The sequence below is a fragment of the Thamnophis sirtalis genome, unplaced genomic scaffold (assembly GCF_051295495.1).
Source record: "Thamnophis sirtalis isolate CommonGarterSnake01/CBP01778 unplaced genomic scaffold, rThaSir2_p1.2 scaffold_3, whole genome shotgun sequence".
Lineage (NCBI taxonomy): Eukaryota > Metazoa > Chordata > Lepidosauria > Squamata > Natricidae > Thamnophis > Thamnophis sirtalis.
Genome location: NW_028261383.1, coordinates 170166959 through 170184038, shown reverse-complemented (window position 1 = coordinate 170184038; position 17080 = coordinate 170166959). Strand labels below are relative to the sequence as shown.

Below are 17080 nucleotides of genomic sequence, written 5' to 3'. Positions count from 1 at the left end.
GGTCCTGTCCACCAATAAACCATCTTTCCAAGCAGCCTCCATTTCTCCAGTGTCTTTTTCCCCACTTGGAGCCGAACCCAGAAGGACATTTCTTTCATCAATATATCATTCAATTTCTGGTTGCCAATGGTTGGTTGAACTGATAATCAATGAAAGAACTTTTGAGAGGAATTAATCTGTCTCCCCCCCCCCCCGCTCATTTGTTTTCTTGAGTCCAAAGGGGCGGGGATAATGCAAGACCTTCTTAACCTGATCATGAGCGAAGAACCAATGGAATGGAATCATATATGAATTTAAAAAACGATTCCACGAGGGGGGGGTAGAGGGAGAGAAAAGTAAGCCGAGTACTCATTGGCCAGCATGACCAGTTCTAAGCAAGCTCTGATTGGATACTGAAGAAACCTTCCTTAGGCAGGTTTTCCTTAATTGGAGAAGAGGGTGGTACAATTACCAGAATATTTGTCGGGATTGGCTAGTGGCCTTTCCGTCTCTGACCCGGTATTGGCTGCGTAGCGGAGATGAGCACGTTCTCTCCCCCCCCCCCACCTACTCACGTCTTTTTCCCGGGGCAACGTACCTTGATGGTCGTAACTAGCGCGTGAGCCGAGGAAGGGTCGCTGCTGTCACTATGAATATCCGGAATGCGCGGGTTCGAGTCTGGGGCTGGCAAAAGGGGTGGGGGTGGGGAGGCTTCTGCGGGTGGGGTGTTGTTCACGAGGTGCTCTGGGGCGAATTTTCTTTGAGGTAAAGGCTACGTAGAGAAGGCTTATTGTTTAATCCTTCCCCCCCTCCCTAGTTAATGAAGATTAAAGCGTGGGAGCTCTTTTGTTCCTCCTAATGGCCGCTGCGCATTTCTTGCTGAAGGGGGACTTCAGTCGGTCACTTCCAGATTCTTGTGGGATATTAACTGAACATTTTAAAGTCGGTTCTTCTGCTTGCTAGGCCTACCCAGATTCTGCGTTGGTGGTGGCCAACAATCTGGTCTCAGGGAAGGGGCCTAAAATGAGTCCCGCAGGAGGAGGTGATAGCTGTGAGGATCAGAGTGGTAGAAACTTGTTAGGAGCAGTAAATCTCCATGATTTAGGACTTGCCTGCAACTCATATGTGTTATCTGGCTCCTGACCAAAATTAAATACTGGATAATATATAGATATAGATATAGATATATGTGTGTGTGTGTGTGTGTGTGTGTGTGTGTGTGTGTGTGTGTGTGTGTAAGTATGTATGTATGTATGTATGTATGTATGTATGTGTATATATATATATAAAAAACAAAGGCAACAGTAAAAATATTGGGTTTCTGTCTGGATGGTCTCTTGTGACGAGCCGATGGACAGAGAATGGAAGTAGTGATCCAATAATTGGTAAGCCCCAATTATGGGAGGAAGATCACTACTTCCATTCTCTGTCAATCGGCTCGTCAAGAGTCCATCACGACAGAAACCCAATATTTTTACTGTTGCCTTTGTTACACATTTTGTGTTATATTTGTGCTGATAAATAAATAAAGGGAGACTAGTATAGATCTATTTCAAGCTATTTAGCTCTCATTAGCTAGCCATTCCCTTAGGGTTAGCACAGGTTCGAATCCCAGTAAGGGTATGGCTAGCTGATGAGAGCTAAATAGCTTGAAATAGATCTATACTAGTCTCCCTTTATTTATTTATCAGCACAAATATAACACTATATATATATATATATATATATATATATATATATATATATATATATATATATATATATATATATATATATATATATATATATATATATATATATATATATATATATCTCACATTTATTATCATTATTATTATACAATTGTATCACAGCGGCCAGTTGTTTCGCCGGATTTGGCATTGGTTACTAGTCGGGCCCCACCCAGGGGCCTAGGATGGCGTAATGTATTTTCGTAATATGTGTGCAGGTCCAAGCAGTGCGGCTTTTTGCATTTGCCTGATGGTGATTTTGTCAATTTTTAACTGTTTTAAATGTAATTCCAGTGCTTTTGGAATAGCACCCAGTGTGCCGATTACCACTGGAATTACCACTGCTGGTTTGTGCCATAATAAATAAATAAATAAACAAATAAATAAAAAATAAAAAATAAGGTTACAATCATAGACATCGCAATACCAGGTGACAGCAGGGTCGATGAGAAGGAATGTGAAAAAATCGCAAAATACCAGGACTTAAAAATCAAAATTCAACAACTATGGCACAAACCAGCAGTGGTAATTCCAGTGGTAATCGGCACACTGGGTGCTATTCCAAAAGCACTGGAATTACATTTAAAACAGTTAAAAATTGACAAAATCACCATCAGTCAAATGCAAAAAGCCGCACTGCTTGGATCTGCACGCATATTACGAAAATACGTTACGACGTCCTAGGCCCCTGGGTGGGGCCCGACTAGTAACTAATGCCAAATCCGGCGAAACAACTGGCCGCTGTGATACAATTGTATAATAATAATTGTTATTGTTGTTATTATTTGACTGTTAACAGTTCGTAGCTGGTGACAGCCATTATTACAGTCAGTTTGATCCAAAAAGATGATTTTAATCAATGGGCAATTTTCTGTTCCTAAAGTCAGCACTGTGTTGTGCTTAGAAAAACAAGGCCTGAAATAGACAGGCACACCTTGCTGATTGGCCCACTTTTTGGCACTGTCCTATGTTGCCTTTGATTGCAGAAAATCCAGTCGTTTATTTCAGCCTGAGCAGGCTCCTCTTGTGGGAATGAATTGCTGCCTCTTTTTTTTTCCCTGTCTCAATTTTTATTCCTTTTTTCACTCTCAGCCCGAGGACCTGATGAACATGCAACATTGCAATCTCCTTTGCTTGCCCGAGAATTATCAGATGAAATACTATTTTTATCACGGACTCTCGTGGCCACAGGTGATTCCTTTTACATTTATATCCCTACTCATTTGTGAAGAATATTGAAAGCTAAGGGTTGAGCCTGATCTCAAAGGGGTCTGGTGCAAGTTTCTTCTACACCGTATTTTCCTTCGTCTTGTCTTTTTTGATTTGGCATTGGGAACTGATACAGTACAGATAGTCCTTGACTTATAACAGATTATTTAGTGACCAAAGTTACAATGACACTGAAAAAAGTGATTTATGATTGTTTTTCACACTTAATGACCATTGTAGCATCCCCATGATCATATGATCAAAATTCCCATGCGTGGCAATTCACTCAAATTTATGATTGTTGCAGTATCTTGGGGTCATGTGATCATTTGCATTCTTCTGACCAGCAAAGGGGAATGGGGAAACCAGATTCACTTAACAACTGCAGTGTTTCGCTTAAGAACTGCACCAAAAATGTTGTAAAATGGGGCAAAATTCACATACCGTATTTTTCGGAGTATAAGACGCACCGGAGTATAAGACGCACCAAGGTTTTGAAGAGGCAAATTAAAAAAAAAGTAGGTAGGTAGAGGGATAGAGAGGGAGAGAAAGAAATTAGGTAGGTAGGTAGATAAAGAGATAGAAAGATATATATATATATATATATATATATATATATATATATATATATATATATATATATATATATATATATATATATATATATATATATATATATATATATATATATGCTGATAACGGATCAGAGTCTGTGGCTTAATGGTTAACACATCTGCCTAATATGCAATACAGCCCAGGTTCGAATCCCAGTAAGGGTATGGCTAGCTGATGAGAGCTAAATAGCTTGAAATACATCTATACTAGTTTCCCTTTATTTATTTATCAGCACAAATACAACACAAAATGTAACAAAAGGCAACAGTAAAAATATTGGGTTTCTGTCTGGATGGTCTCTTGTGACGAGACGATGGACAGAGAATGGAAGTAGTGAACTTCCTCCCATATTTGGGCATACCAGGGGTTGTGACTTTAAATATAGATAGATGATAGATAGATAGATAGATAGATAGATAGATAGATAGGGAGGGAGGGAGGGAGGGAGAGAGAGAGAGAGAGAGAGAGAGAGAAATACAGTAAGTAGGTAGGGAGAGTGTGTGTCAGGTAGGTAAAGGGATAAAGAGAGAGAAATAGAGAAATACAGTAGATAGGTACGGAGAGAGAGTAGGTAGGTAGATAGGTAGAGGGATAGAGAGAAAGAAAGAAAGAAAGAGAAATACAGTAGATAGGTAGGGAGAGAGAAAGTAGGTAGGTAGATGTTTCCAGCTGTATTTATCCATGTGCTGGAGAAGGAAATTGCTGACAAACCTTAAGACTTGGTTTCTGCTGGCACAGCTCTTGATCAATGTAATTCTCATCAGTTAAAGAGCTTTCCAAAAGGAAAAAAAAAGTTTTTGCACTCTGCAAACCTCTGAAAAACAGCCCGTTTTTCTCAAAAACAGGCCTGTTTTTTGTCAAAAAAATTACATGCATAGCCTTATGGAGGCTTATAGAGTGCTGCTGGGATGGCAAAAAGCGTCCCAATTTGTTTTCATTTCTGCCCTCCCCAGCCCCCAGGAGCTCTATGAAAGCCCTCATAAGGCTATGCACAGCCATTTTGGTGAAGGGGGCGGGGCTTAGGGAGGCAAAAAATGCTGTAGTATTTTATAGTTATAGTTTATAGTTTATTGGCCTTGTATGCTGTATTCGATGTATAGGACACACCCAGATTTTCAGCCTCTTTTTTGAGGGAAAAGGGTGTCATACTCTGAAAAATATGGTAACTTTCACTTAGCAGCATAAATTTTGAGGACTACCTGTAGCAAAGTGATGCCTCTTCAGAAAACCAGTCTGATCCAGGGTTTCCAAGTATATGTGTTCTCAGAACCCTGGGGTGTAATCTGTCCGGTCCTGGTGATTTGAACTTGTGTAGGGTAGACAGGTGCTCACTTACCATTTTCTTCCATATTTCAATTTGTGTTCTTAATCTGATCTTTGTGGTGCTGTTTTTGATAGGTTGGACTGTTTTATCCCTTTGTGTAAAGACAGATGCAAAAAATGAGTTAAATCGTTCTGCTTTCTCCCTGTTGCTATCAGGTTAACTAGTAGTCTAAAAAAGTCAAATTTTAAGCTGACTAGTTTTGACTTCTCTAGGAAAAAGCAGTAATTTGGATGAATCCCTTTGGTTTCTGCATTCTTTTCCAAGGTGTGTCTAATCTCCTCATTGTTCTCTCCAGCTCTCCTACATTGCTGAAGATGAGAATGGCAAGATTGTGGGCTACGTGCTAGCTAAAATGTGAGTATGTGCCCTGATTGGATGATTTTAATGGGTGCGCACTACAGATAAAACATGTTTGCAATCTTTTATGCTGCAGCAATGAAAGGTTTCAAGCTATGATTTTATCATACATTGTGTATATTTGTGTTTGTATATTTAAATTCTAAAGCTGCATAACCTCATTTTCTTCTTACTGATGAATAGTCATGAGCTTGAAAATAGAAGGGATTTTAAGAATGAATGAAATATTGTAGGATTGCAAGGGTAGATTACAGGAGGATCACAAAACACATTTGTGGTTTTTTTTTTAAACAATCCCCAGGTCTTCTACGACACTCATTATTAGATCTTTGTTGATTAATAAGGAGAGCTGAAGATTTAGAGAATAATTTATAGAGTTTATAGAAAATGGAATGAGGTGTGGAATGAAAATGTATTCTAGGAGGCGGTTCCACCACAAAACCGCAAAGCCCTTATCCGCGCCGACATAAGTGCGGAGGCAAATCCGCGCCGTTCGAAGCGCTAAGGAAAAACGCGACCCTACCGTGATGACATAATCGCGGAGGGCAAATCCGCGCCTTCCGAAGCACTCAGCACCCTAAACCTAACCCTAAAACAAACCTCTAAACCTAATATCCTAACCCTTACCTTAATGTAAATTGGCTTTCTGCCGCCGTGCTGTTTTAAAGCGCCCTTCTGCCGCTGCGCTGTTGTCGCAGCGGTGATGACGTCGCAGCTTTAGCGACGTGGTTTTATCACCGCTATTTTGACGAGCGCGGTTTTGTCGTGCCACGCTAGGAGGCACTGATAAGTTGTTAAATGTTGAATATACTTGCTAGGAATAAAGGGGAAAGTTTTTTTTAACTATCTTTTTGAAGATTTTTTTTTCCTTCTACATTTGAAAGTATTTTTTTTCTTTTTTGTATTAGATTTTTATATTATTTGGGCTTGGTTGTTTTCCTGCAGCTGTTTCTTTACCAGGGTAGATAGTATCAGTGTGTAGGATTGTGAGAACAATACAAGCAAATGCAATTTCTAGCGTTTTGTTGCATTTTGTGGATTGTTTTTGTATTTTAAATAATACAATCAGTGGATTAAGTGTATTGGAGTGTTTGGCTTCTTTGTTTAGAGATATTTCAATCTTTCATCTCAGATCTCTTATTTGTCTCTGGCATTTTCACATGTGGAATTTAAAAAAAACAATGTGTAGGCGCTATTTCCTCCTTCCACCTTATTGTTTCCTTAGCTACAGGTAATCCTCGACTTACAACTGTAGTTGAGCTCAGTATTGTGGTTGTAAATTATGCCAGTTTTTAAATGAGTCATCATGTGACCACAGCTGATTTTGCTACAGTTGTAATGTCATCCTTTACAGTGAGCATTTTTTGTTGGAGACTGGAAATATATGGAGTGCAGCAAAAATGTGCAAATCGTGATCATCTGATCGTGAGATGTTGCAATCAACCATTGATATGGGCCAGTTGCCATATGCCCAGAATGCAATTATGTGACTATGAGTTGTCCCTTGGCTTTTGGAACTTCAAATTCAGGTTATAAATCATCCTCGAGAAGTCTGTTGTAACTTCAGATGGTTGCTAAGTGACCAGTTGTAAGCTAAGGACTATTGGTATGGAAAGTGGTCAGGATGGACACTTTTCTGAAGGAGTTGTGCTGCTGAAAATAACATAGGAAGAAGTTCATGAAAGCAAGAGATGGCTGAGGCAGAGGAGAACAAAGAACAGTCAAATGTTGATTTCTTGTGATAAGAAATACATTCATTTAATTGTAAACTTGCTTTCCATTAGCTAACTAAAGGATGAGGAATTGGTAGACTTACAGAGTTACAGCTCAAGGCATCCCCCATCATTGGTTATCCTGCTGGGAGACGACATTCTTTAGCCTGAGCTAATTTAGGAGTTCAAGGACCAATAGAACAATTTCTAGTCTGCAAGTGGCAGACGCAAGTAATTTTTGTTTATATTTCAGAATGAATACACTAAATAACTTTAATCATAAAGATTTGGATTGACATGCTGGATCTTCTATTATTATATTGACAAAGGACTGGAAGAAGCTACAGGGAACTATATCCTCATTTCACAAGCGAATTGTCATAGGATATAATTAAAAGTATAACTTTGGTATAATTTGGGAGATGAAAGAATCAAAGAAGCTGCTCTTAGTTGTTAAAAAAAATCCTAAGAGCTCCCTTTTAGATGAAATAGCTGAAATCTTATAATTGCTCTTGTAATGTGAAACTCCTGCGGCAGAAAAAAGTACAGAGTAAGGTCCCAGCTTCTAATTTAGACACAGCTTTGTTTTACGTAGATACTCTTATATCAGGCATCTAGGAATTGCTGTTAGCTTCATCTGAACCTGTACTTTGATAAACTATGTGTGTGTTTGACTCTTTCTATGTGTGCTTTGAGTTGAAAGATACAGATGAGTACAAAAAGAGGACAATACAGGCGATGAATTGTGTTCCTTCAAGATATAGTATGAGGTTTGATTCATGGAGGATAAGATTTTCAAGGCTTACTAGTGAACCTGGCTGTATCAGAGGCAGGATATATTTCAGTATCAGTTTCTGGAGACAACAAATGGAAGGGTGCTGAGGAAGGAGGAGCCTATGTCGCTACGAAATGGTCGCCCGATCTCGATGCTCCGAGATCGCCGCCAATACTTTTTTCGCTGGGTGGTCCAATCGGACCTAAACCGTCCCGTAGAGGTGGTGAACAGGAAGACTATGTTCTGCTGATCACAGGGACATCGCAAAGTCCCTGATTGATGCAGGAGAAGGTCTCTCAGCTGGCCTTAAAAGCTCAGCCCCCAGGCTGATGAAGTAGGGATGGCTCCAAAATGGAAGGAAACAGAAGAGAAAGTGTTTACAGCTGGTGAGGAATTTTTACCTGTTTTAAAAGAGCCTGCCTATAAAAAACTTAAAGCTAATTTAAATCTAAGAATAAAAGAAATAAGTGGCGGAATTAAACTTTGGATGGTTTTGGTAAGTGTGTTATCTTAATTTTTAAATGTTATTTTCATGAATTGAATTTATGCAAACCGTTTGAAATGAATGGATCAAGTTTTCTTCTTCTAAAATTTTTACTATTACTTTCACAACCTAAGGACTAAACTCCTTATTCATCACTACATGTGTCTTTTACTCTTCTCTATTTCATGTAAGAGTTTGACTTTTTTTAAAACTTGGAATATTAAAAGATACAAAAAGAACAAAGAATTGCAACAATTGTAACAACAAAGGGAGAGATAACTGCTACTGAAAGACTGGAAACTTGAATACTGAAAACAAAATACTTTTACTTTCACTACTGATTATTCTGGTCTGGAACTTTAAAGTCTCAGAGTTTGTTTATAGAAAGTGATAAGAAGTAAAGTAAAGCACTATTTGTTTATACAAATGTTCCTTTGAAGTATATCCTTAACCAGAGATCTCATGGTGAACCTAGGTGTAACCTTGTAAAAATCTTCCAAGTCATAGCAGCAGTGTTTTAACAGCTGGAAACAATGGCTTATTTCCAACAACAGAGAGAAACTATCAGCTTGCAAGAGATAATATTTGCAATACAGAAATTATCAAATACATTTGAGAATATGTTTGAAAAATTAGAGCACCTAACAGAAAAATATGATGAAAAGGATGGAGATGCTTATCAAATGCGAGAAATAGAGGGTAGAGTCCCAAGCAATAAAGAGAAAAATGACTGCAAAGAAATCAAATCTGCTGACATCTATGGTGAATGGTTTCTGTCTGGAAATGAAAAAAGTGGAATATGGAAAGGGGAACCAGATGGATGGGAACACTACCCTAGATGGGAAGACACAGAAGATGAAAAAATAAAAGAACTTATGGATTTAAAGGGAGAAATTTTATTAGTAACACCATCGATAACAACACTGACAATTAAAGACAAGCTGATTAAGGAAAAAGAAGAGCATCGAAATTACATGAGAGAATCAATAAACAAGGAGTTACAAAGAAGAGTCCATACAAATTTGATTAAGGAGACGATTAGAGGACTGATGCCACAAATGGCAGAAGACATGAGACTGTTTCGCTACTGGAAACATACAGGCTGATAGATGAAAGTGTTTAATCTAAAACTAGTTGGACTTAGTGGAATTTAGTGACAATAGATATGGTTAAATAAACAATTGAAAATGATAACAATGTATACATATGTATTGGTATAATAAGTAGTAATTGGATATGAATATTGAATGGTACCTATGAAAGGAAGATTAGAAATGGTTTGGTTACATATAAAGATTAATAAAAAAGAACTAAATTATGATAATGTATATAGTCAAGTAAAGGAGAGATAATGATAATGTATATATAGGTATGGGTACAACATGGGAAATTGGATGTAAATTGTAAACAGTGATTTGGAAAGGAAGATTAGAAGATTAGATTAGAAGATTGTTACTAAATGTTATTGATGTTTAGCTAGAATAGGCCACAAGGAATAGTGTTATTGGGATACTAGAAATAGCAAATGAGATGCCAGTATGTGGTTATGTCTTGAGTTTTGGTATGTTTTATGATGAAGGACGTTTAAACAATTATAGTCAAACGAGAATGGGGCGTAGGATGATGGTAATATGTACAAATATATTTGATTTAAAATACTAGAATTAATAGGAATCATGGGTGACTGTGAAAGAAATGCACGAATTTTTTTTGTAACCAACTGATACACTTTCTACAGTATGCAAAGAAAGAGGATTTTTTGTGTTGTGTCTGTTTTGAAAACTTAAAATAAAAAAAATTAATAAAAAAATGGAAGGGTGCTGGTGGCCTCATAGCCTGCTTGAGAAATTCCTATTGACGATGGTTTGGCCACAGTGGAAACAGAATGCCGAAATAAATGAGTCTTCGATATTGCTGCTTTTATGTTCTGAGGGGCCTGTCTCTCAGCAGCCATATGGGGGGGTATTTGATTTTTGGTTTAATATACAGTCTAAAGCAGCCTTGCCAAATTGGAGTTTTTCAGTTGTGTACTGCTACACTTTCCATCATAATGGGGGGGGGGGTTACTGTTTTACAAATAAAAAGACTACCGGATTGGGAAATACATGTTTTAAAAATGTACACAAAGATACATATAGTTATGTCTGCAATTTGTGGTTGAAACTGAGCTAATTTTTACTACTATTTCTAGGGAGGAAGACCCCGATGATGTCCCCCATGGACACATCACATCTCTGGTAATGTTTCTTTGCCTCCTCCCCACTCCCCTCCGCATTTTAACCCTAAGACAGGTCAGGTATTTAAATTAAATAGAAAGCATTGCATTGTCCTGTTATGATCAAACTCAAGTTGGGAGGTGGATCCTTCAGAAGAAATTATGAAAAGTTGCAGAGATAGTCCTGAGAGCTGGTACTTGAGGCTTGACTCACTGTTGAGTAATGACTGAGGGTCATTTTTCTTTGCAATTCTGAGAGTACCATTGCACAGAAAGAAGTTGTTTAATTGCTGACAATCAAGTTAGTACCCATTTGGACCACTTTGGTAGATAATGGAGAATAGGGGAAGCCATTTATACCTTTGCTAAGATATTCGGGTCTTTTCCCGTGTAAGATTGAGATTGTCTTGGCAATGATTCGGCGAGGTCTCACTCGCCATCTTCAGGCTGGTGTTTTCGGCTTCGTGCTTGTGTGAGTACAGTGTAGTTGTAGCTGCCGTCTCTCTATAAATCTTGGTGTGTGTTTGTGGAGTGCTGGCTTTTTTGCTGTAAGTGGGTTGATTGGCTGTGTAGTTGCACCCACCAAGATTTATAGAGAGACGGCAACTCCGACCAAGCTGTACTGGCACAAGCATGAAGCTGAAAACACCAGCCTGAAGATGGCGAGTGAGACCTCGCTGAAACTTTGCCAAGAAAATCTCAATCTTACACGGGAAAAGACCCGAATACAACAAGACCAGCATACCTACACCCGTGAAAATCTACGAAAACATACGTACGTACATACGTACGTACGTACGTACATACATACATACATACATACATACATACATACATACATACATACATACATATATATATATATATATATATATATATATATATATATATATATATATGTCTTTGGTTATTCGGGTTTTCTCCCGAATTTCTTCTTAAAAGAAAGAAACAGCCGAGATCTCACATTGCTCCTAGAAGCACGAAGCCTGAAGATGACGAATGAGACCTCGTCGAAACGTTGCCAAGACATTTCCAATTTTATGCGGGAGAAAACCCAAATAACCAAAGGCCTACATACTAACACCCGCAAAAACCTCAGAAAACAGAGAGAGAGAGAGAGGGAGAGAGAGAGAGAGAGAGAGAGAGAGAGAGAGAGAGAGAGAGAGAGAGATAGATTAGTATGTAACATCTTTCATTGGCTCTCTTTTTTTAAAATTAAATAATAACATTCATTGCTGTCCCTCTTTGGTAGGCCGTCAAGCGGTCCCATCGTCGCTTAGGGCTGGCTCAAAAGCTGATGGACCAGGCTTCCCGAGCCATGATTGAGAACTTCAATGCTAAGTATGTCTCACTGCATGTTCGCAAAAGGTGAGTTTTCCCGTCCCGTGTCAGATTTATTTGCAGTCTCCTTTAAAAAGGCAAGCCTAAACTTACCATTGTTACCATATAATTGTAAGCTTGGTTAAGAAAGGTAGGCCTTCCATTTTTCATCACCTCTCCCAACCTCTGAAGATTGTAGAATGAATGATTCGCACAAAATCCACATATTCTGTTCATTTGCACATTGTCGCATTGCATAATATGAGAAAAAGGCTATCTACATAAATCCAGTATTTATGGAGAGACATGTCTGGACAAACCAATGTACATAACTTTGTAAGTAACATTGTCTGCACTCTCTCATCCATGGTCTTCAGGAGACAGCTGTCTTTTACCACTATGTTGTTTTCAACTCAGTGCAGTTTCTGTTTTCAGTGAGAATTTGAATTACTTGGATTCAGTCCTTATTCTTGGCATGCTCTGATCGGCTTCACGATGAATTGCCAATTGTGGCTCTTGATACCTAAGTTGGATATAAATGTAATGGCCACCAAAAGGTTGATATGCATTGAAAGAGCTCTGTTCTCCTTAGGTGTGGCCGTAAAAGAGGAAAAAGAGTTGGGAATTGGTGGATAGACATGTGGAAAAATTTGCCTCTATTACACAAGTAAAACTCTCCTGGATTATGCCAGGACCCATCCAGTCCAGCATTTTGGGTGACACACTGTATGCAGGTGAAGCTGGGAAGCTTAATAGCAGAGATAGGAAGGCACCAGTTAGCTTCTAAGCAGCTTATGTTTAAGGTATGTTTCCTATGATTGAGGAAATAGTAAGCTTTATGACTAGTAGCTATTAATGGACCAATTCTGTGTAAATGTTAGTTCTCTTTTAAAACCATCTGCATTTTCACCATTGTCTCATCTGAGCAGCAATTTCCAATTTTAATAACAGCAGTAAAAAGAAATAATGAATAGGACCCATTTTATGGGTCTTGCATGTCCTTGCCTTTAGTTCCTGTGGATGATTTCAGGTTCATGATGGTCCCAATCCAAAAACTGGGATCAGTCCAATTTTGTCATTTCTCTTGATTTACATAACTTGCACTTTCTCTCTTCCAGTAACCGAGCTGCATTACACCTCTATTCCAACACGCTCAATTTTCAGTGAGTACCACCAGGATGGGAGGGAGCATGATGAAAGAGTTGTTTGATGTTAGAACATGGTTGGAAATTGATCTTTTGATCTTTTAACTGGATTGCAAAAGACAACTTGAGTGGCTCTGAAGGGGTGAGAGTCCCTCAGACTAACTGCTTTGCAAGCTTGTGAGCTCCTTGTTGCTTTCCCTGGAATGAATGAGGGTATGCGTGAGTGCATGGGATGGGAATTACAGATGTAATCCAGTACATATTCAGATAGGAGATATTCTGCGTTTTTAGCATGGTTGATCCCATGCAAAAGTCTTGCCTAGCTGAAGGTTTTATTTGGACAATATGCTAGCAACTGATCTCCTCTATGTATGTCTCAGCACACAGCATTGTTTATTTTGTACTACTTTATTAACTAGAATTGTATGGATTAAGATATCTGGATTTCTAAAACCTAGGTTTTTTTTAGTACTAAGAAAACATTACGCAAACAAGGAAGAACTTTTAAAATCAGCATCATTCTAAAACCTGCCAGATATAAGAGCCGAGGTGGCGCAGTGGTTAAATGCAGCACTGCAGCCTACTTCAGCTGACTGCAGTTCTGCAGTTCGGCTGTTCAAATCCCACCAGGCTCAAGGTTGACTTAGCCTTCCATCCTTCCGAGGTGGGTAAAATGAGGACCCGGATTGTTGTTGGGGGCAATATGCTGACTCTGTAAACTGCTTAGAGAGGGCTGAAAGCCCTATGAAGTGGTATATAAGTCTAACTATTGCTATTGCTATTTTTCTCACTTTCCTTCGGAACAGCTGTAAATAATCTCAGATTATTGTCTAATAATTTATGTTTTGAACATTCCAAAGCATATAAATGCTTTCTCTCAGTAATACTTAAAACAATCCTGTAGTGTAGCCCAGAATTTTCTATTACTGGAAGCAGTTCTTGTAAGACTATCACATTGTATTTAAGTACCTGGGTATAAACCTGGGGCTTTGCAGCTTATATTTTTCTGTATTCTGTTGTTCCGGCTGTGAGCAGAGTAGAGGAGACTGTGAAGACTTGCTTTTATTTTTTCAAAAGAGGAAACATGCTTGTTCTTTCCCACAGGATCAGTGAAGTGGAGCCTAAATACTATGCTGATGGGGAGGATGCATATGCTATGAAGCGTGATTTAACACAGATGGCAGACGAGGTGAGCAGAGATTCTGTTGGTGGAAACATGCGGGAGAACATGGCCTTGTTATTTTAAGTCTGAAATTGCTGTTGCCAGCTACTGTGGCCTTACCACACAGTTCAGAATCACCCCTTGTGCAGAAACGGATGGGTAGCCAGCCTGCCTGCCTTCTGGCAGGAACAAAAGCTTCGTTAAAAAAAATCAAAACAAATGCTTAACTACATTTGCCTTTAGGACAGCCCAAATACAGGTAATCCTCAACTTACAACAGTTCGTTTAATGACCGTTCAAAGTTACAACCACATTGAAAAAAGTGACTTATGACTGTAGTACTTGAGAGACCGCCTACTGCCAATTACCTCCACTAGACCGATACGATCGCATAGATTAGGCCTCCTCCGAATTCCATCATCCAGCCAGTGTAGACTGGCAACTACCCGGAGGAGCTGCTCCGACCCTCTGGAACGAACTCCCCGTGGAGATTCGGACCCTCACCACCCTCCAGTCCTTCCGCGCCGCCCTAAAGATCTGGCTGTCCCGGCTGGCCTGGGGTTAAGATTCTGACCCCACTCGAATTGTGTGACTGTTGTGCTTTTTTTTAATATGTTGTATTGTCCTTATGTTGGAAATTGTTTGTCCTCCCCCCCCCCCCCTTTTTGAACTGTGAGCCGCCCTGAGTCCCCCCAGGGAAAAGGGCGGCATACAAATAAAGGGAAAATGAAATGAAAATGAAATGTTTCAGTTACGACTTTTGCAGCATCCCCATAATCATGTGATCAAAATTCAGATGCTTGGCAAGTGGTTCATGTTTATGACCGTTGCGGAGTCCCACGGTCATGTGATCCCCTTTTGCAACCTTCTGACAAGCGAAGTCAAGCGGGAAGCCAGATTCACTTAACAAGCGGGTTACTAACTTATCACGTGCAGTGATTCACTTAACAACTGAGGCAATAATTAATATATTCTGCAAATGCCTTGTTGGTTTATAAAAACGGATAAAGACTCTCTTGAATTGATTTTGATTCCTGTTGACTAAAGGGAAAAAAATGTGCAGGTTGTTTGCTAATAATAGTATAGGTGGTCCTTGACTTGTGACCACAATTGAGTCCAAAATTTATGTTGTTAAACAAGACAGTTGCTAAATGGGTTTTGCCCCATTTTACGACCTTTTTGCCAGAGTTGTTAAGTGAATCGCTACAGTTATTAAGTTAGTAACACTGACACAGTTGTTAAGTAAATCTGGCTTCCTCATTCACTTTGCTCGTCAGAAGGTTACAAAAGGTGATCACATCATGCCAAGATCCTGCAACTGTCATGAGTCAGTTGTCAAGCGTCTGAATTCTGATCACATGACCATGGGGATGCTGCAGCAGTTGTAAGTGTGAAAACAGTCATAAGTCATTTTTTTCAGTGCCGTTGTAACTTTGAACGATCACTAAACAAATAGCTGTAAGTCGAGAACGACTTTGCAGTGGATTTTTTTTCAACTTTGCTGTAGAGCTTAGAAAGCCTTGGGATTTCTTAAACATGTACTAACCAAGACCAAGCTTGCTTTTCTTGTCTTAATATACCAGGCAAAGTCAGTCTTGACTTTGAACCTAAAAGAACAAAGAGACATGTGGCTAACAAAATTATTGTGGCATAAACATTTGTGGTCTACAGTACCTTAATTAAACAAGCAGAATCATACACAGAGTTTCATCTTAGTTTTTGATTCTGTGCTGTTAAAATGGGTGGGTGGGTGGAGTCCTGTTTCATAAGATCCGAGGTGGCGCAGTGGTTAAATGCAGCACTGCAGGCTATTTCAGCTGACTGCAGTTCTGCAGTTCGGCTGTTCAACTCTCACCGGCTCAAGGTTGACTCAGCCTTCCATCCTTCTGAGGTGGGTAAAATGAGGACCCAGATTGTTGGGGGCAATATGCTGACTCTGTAAACCGCTTAGAGAAGGCTGAAAGCCCTATGAAGCGGTATATAAGTCTAACTGCTATTGCTATTGCTATTTTGCCTTTCTTAATTTGGCTAAGGCCAAACAATTGACTTCAGACCAGCACATCTGCATTCATCATCAAATTCTTTAGAATCCTTTTACCATGCTTCTCTGTGAAAAGACTGGCTATAGAATTGTGAACAGGGAGAAATAACATTGAAATCAGTCGCCATGGCTGCTTAGATTTTGGCATTCTGTTTATCCTGAAGTATACCATAACAGGATTACTCTTGGAGGCAACATGAGTTCAAAGTTTCAAAGTTTAATAAAATTTGTATGACGCCCAATCCCGTAGGACTCTGGGCGGCTAACAATACAAATAAGTCAAAAAGAAGGAAGGGAAAGAAAAGATAGATTTAAAACACACCATGCACTCCATTCCAAATGGGGCTGGACCAACAGCCAGGTTTTAGTGGCTTTACGGAAGGCTGAGAGAGTGGGAAGGGTCCGAATCTCTGCGGGGAGATCATTCCACAGGACTGGAGCAGCTACAGAGAAAGACCTCCCCCGTGTAGTCGCCAACCGGCATTGCCCGGTCGACGGTACCCGAAGGAGGCCCAATCTGTTGAGATCTTAACAATATGGATGTATTTTGTGTTGCTGATTCCAAGTGTCTTAACAACTGTATAATCATACCTCTCTAATGCCATCCTTGGATAGAACACTCTACTCAAAACAAGCCTATGTTCCTCACAGCTGCGGAGGCAGGTGGAATTGAAAGAGAAGGGAAAGCATTCTGTGCTGGGCTCCATTGAGAACAAGGGCAGTGATCACAAGACTAACCACGTGGGTGACTGTTGCCGGGATGACAGATGCCCAGGGACCCTTGTGGGCACCGGACCCGGAGCTGAAGACAGTGGAGACAGCAAGGACGTCAGTGAGGTCAGTGAGGCTACAGAGAGCACAGATGTCAAGGACAGCTCAGAGGCCTCCGACTCTGCTTCCTAGCAAGCTCTTTGGCTGTGCTCTTCACTTTCCAGCGATTGGACTTGTGTCGTCCTTGGCCAGGGGTTGGACCGCTACAGATGGGATTGGAAATAAAACTTTTGGAACCAGG

At 39.7% G+C, this 17080-nt stretch overlaps 1 protein-coding gene across 2 annotated transcripts; it reads left to right on the top strand.

Moving 5' to 3' along the window:
- Positions 1 to 494: 494 nt before the first annotated feature.
- On the top strand, positions 495 to 17080 carry NAA10 (N-alpha-acetyltransferase 10, NatA catalytic subunit). Of its 2 annotated transcripts, none has more exons than XM_087710894.1 (8): positions 495 to 649; positions 2802 to 2900; positions 5153 to 5211; positions 10377 to 10422; positions 11653 to 11768; positions 12839 to 12883; positions 13970 to 14054; positions 16720 to 17080. In XM_087710894.1, exons 1-8 carry the CDS (start codon positions 629 to 631, stop codon positions 16969 to 16971), a joined length of 723 nt encoding a protein of 240 aa, XP_087567020.1. In that variant the 5' UTR covers positions 495 to 628; the 3' UTR covers positions 16972 to 17080. The 2 variants fall into 2 exon arrangements, with proteins under 2 accessions (XP_087567020.1, XP_087567019.1); XM_087710893.1 differs by having other exon boundaries at positions 16684 to 17080.

What these genes read in the sequence shown, in the direction of transcription:
- NAA10 (XM_087710893.1), top strand. Translation starts at nt 629, where the DNA reads ATGAATATCCGGAATGCGCGG. An exon ending in TGAATATCCGGAATGCGCGG is followed by an intron (nt 650 to 2,801) that starts GTTCGAGTCTGG and finishes TTTCACTCTCAG; the next exon opens with CCCGAGGACCTGATGAACAT. An exon ending in GGCTACGTGCTAGCTAAAAT is followed by an intron (nt 5,212 to 10,376) that starts GTGAGTATGTGC and finishes TACTATTTCTAG; the next exon opens with GGAGGAAGACCCCGATGATG.